Source organism: Vigna radiata, chromosome 9 (assembly GCF_000741045.1).
Source record: "Vigna radiata var. radiata cultivar VC1973A chromosome 9, Vradiata_ver6, whole genome shotgun sequence".
NCBI lineage: Eukaryota > Viridiplantae > Streptophyta > Magnoliopsida > Fabales > Fabaceae > Vigna > Vigna radiata.
The window spans coordinates 14528784-14530746 of record NC_028359.1 but is presented as its reverse complement, the minus strand read 5'-3'; the positions used below and the strand labels follow the sequence as shown (position 1 = coordinate 14530746).

Genomic DNA, 1963 nt, shown 5'->3' with positions numbered 1-1963 from the left:
TGCACCAATAAGTTTCTTTTTACAGTTTCATGGATTGAAGTTCTTACCTCTCTCACACTCATCTTTCCTGTGACACATCCGAGAAGATCACACTGTTCACCTTTCCCGCGACACATCCAAGAAGATCACATTGTTTTGCCGCGTTATAGAGGAAATCAAACAATGATAGAATCATTAAGAAAATAAAAGGAAAATGGCAAGGTAAAAGAAAGAAGAAATTTGTTTTTTTCCAATCCCTTAATAACCCAACAAATCTATCAAATTGAATGATCAATTCTCTCATGGAGTTTTCCTAGTTCAGAGCCAACAACGATTCAAAAGGCTCTTCCACATAAATTGATTACATTCATGAAAACAACCTTAGATTGGCTTGGACTCTATTGAAGGGTCTCGCCTTCTGCGTTTTTGCAGGTTGCACAGTGGTGGTGAGTTCAATTTAGGCATTTAGGATTCGCTTGGTGTCGCGCCGTAATGATGGTTCAAATCTGGTTGTGCGATTTCCGACACGGTGGTGACAACATGACATGGTTCATGCTGATAAAGATTCTGACATTCCTATATTCTGCATACCAAAGTTCATGTTATAACATTTACCCTGCAACCATTGGAAATGCAAATCCTCATCCAAAGGTGCATAAGCTGCCTCACCCCCCAAAAGAAGGTTTCTTTGGTAAATTTCCACATCAGAAATGCAACTGAGGTTATTATATCCATGTGCTTTCAATGCTGAATTTTTAGTTGAAATGGGTTCTAAAGATTAAACATTCATGGCAAGACTTCCAGCACTAGTAGAAAAAATGCTTTTTATGACGGGTAAAAATGACCTATTATGGCGGATAACCTGACATCATAGTTCTGGGCGTCATAATAGATTTGTGCATTTTATGACGGACAGAAAAGTCCATCATAATAGGTTCAGTGTATTATGACAGACAAAAAAGTCCATCATAATAAGTCCGGTGTTTTGTAAAAAAAAAGAATTCATTATTATGTTTGACATATCCATTCAATTTCCACTTAATTTCCTGTATTATAATCTCATCAATCAATTTATAATCAATTTAGCATGAAATGAATATATTCAATTAAACTAACCTAATGAAATTCATTTCAAACATTAAAATGTGTAATAATATTTAATACATAATTTGTACACCAAATCATATATATTAAATTCAAATATAACATGTACCTACATTACATTGTAGTCAGGTTTCTACAATTTACTCACACTTAAAATAAAAGAAACCCACTTAGTTTTAATGTCTTCAATCATTAAAGATAAATCATTAAAGATCTACAAATAAAATAATTTAGTTAGAACAATTTTGTAATAAACAAATTATTTTATCACACTAAAGTACAAAATAATAAAGGATTAGGCAAAACCATGAAGGTCATTCTACAAATTACTACATCCTGAACAAAACTACATTTTCTCATAAAAAAAAATCATATCATGAGAAAGGAGTACACGAGTATAGACAAAGTAAATTCTGTCTCAAAGTCCACACATGGTCATCAGTATAGATCAAGGGCTCAACTTAAATATTTTGCCAGATGAGTCTAGATTTCAAATTCAACGAGAAGAGTGGACTATAAGCATAGTAAGAAAGCTAGAAAACTAGCAATCCCAACGCTGATGCTCAATTCTCTTTTGAATTAAAGGAATAATTTCCTACCATATGAAGACAAAAAGAAATTAATCAAGGGTTTAATGAGATGAGATCTTAAATGTTAAATCCTTATAATAAGTCTGGAAAGCTCAATAATAAAGCAAATGATATTTCTTACTTGTAGAAACTAAACTACAAAACAATGGAGAATAGCTTCTTACGATTCAAGAAAAGAAACTGTTAAAATATAGAAGATTAATCTAGACTGATGTACATGCGCAGAACCTCCAGATATGGCTCATCCCCCTTTTTCTTCTCAATTCATGTCCACTACGCAATATATTATT

At 32.7% G+C, this 1963-nt stretch overlaps 1 protein-coding gene across 1 annotated transcript in view; it reads right to left on the bottom strand.

Moving 5' to 3' along the window:
* Positions 1-315: 315 nt before the first annotated feature.
* LOC106773404 (anthocyanidin reductase ((2S)-flavan-3-ol-forming)-like) overlaps positions 316-1963 on the bottom strand; it is a 3600-nt gene continuing 1952 nt past the window's right edge. Inside the window, exon 6 of the mRNA XM_022785925.1 lies at positions 316-562. Coding sequence (XP_022641646.1) covers positions 480-562 — 83 coding nt within the window. The 3' untranslated portion in view covers positions 316-479. The remainder of the gene's footprint in view (positions 563-1963) is intronic.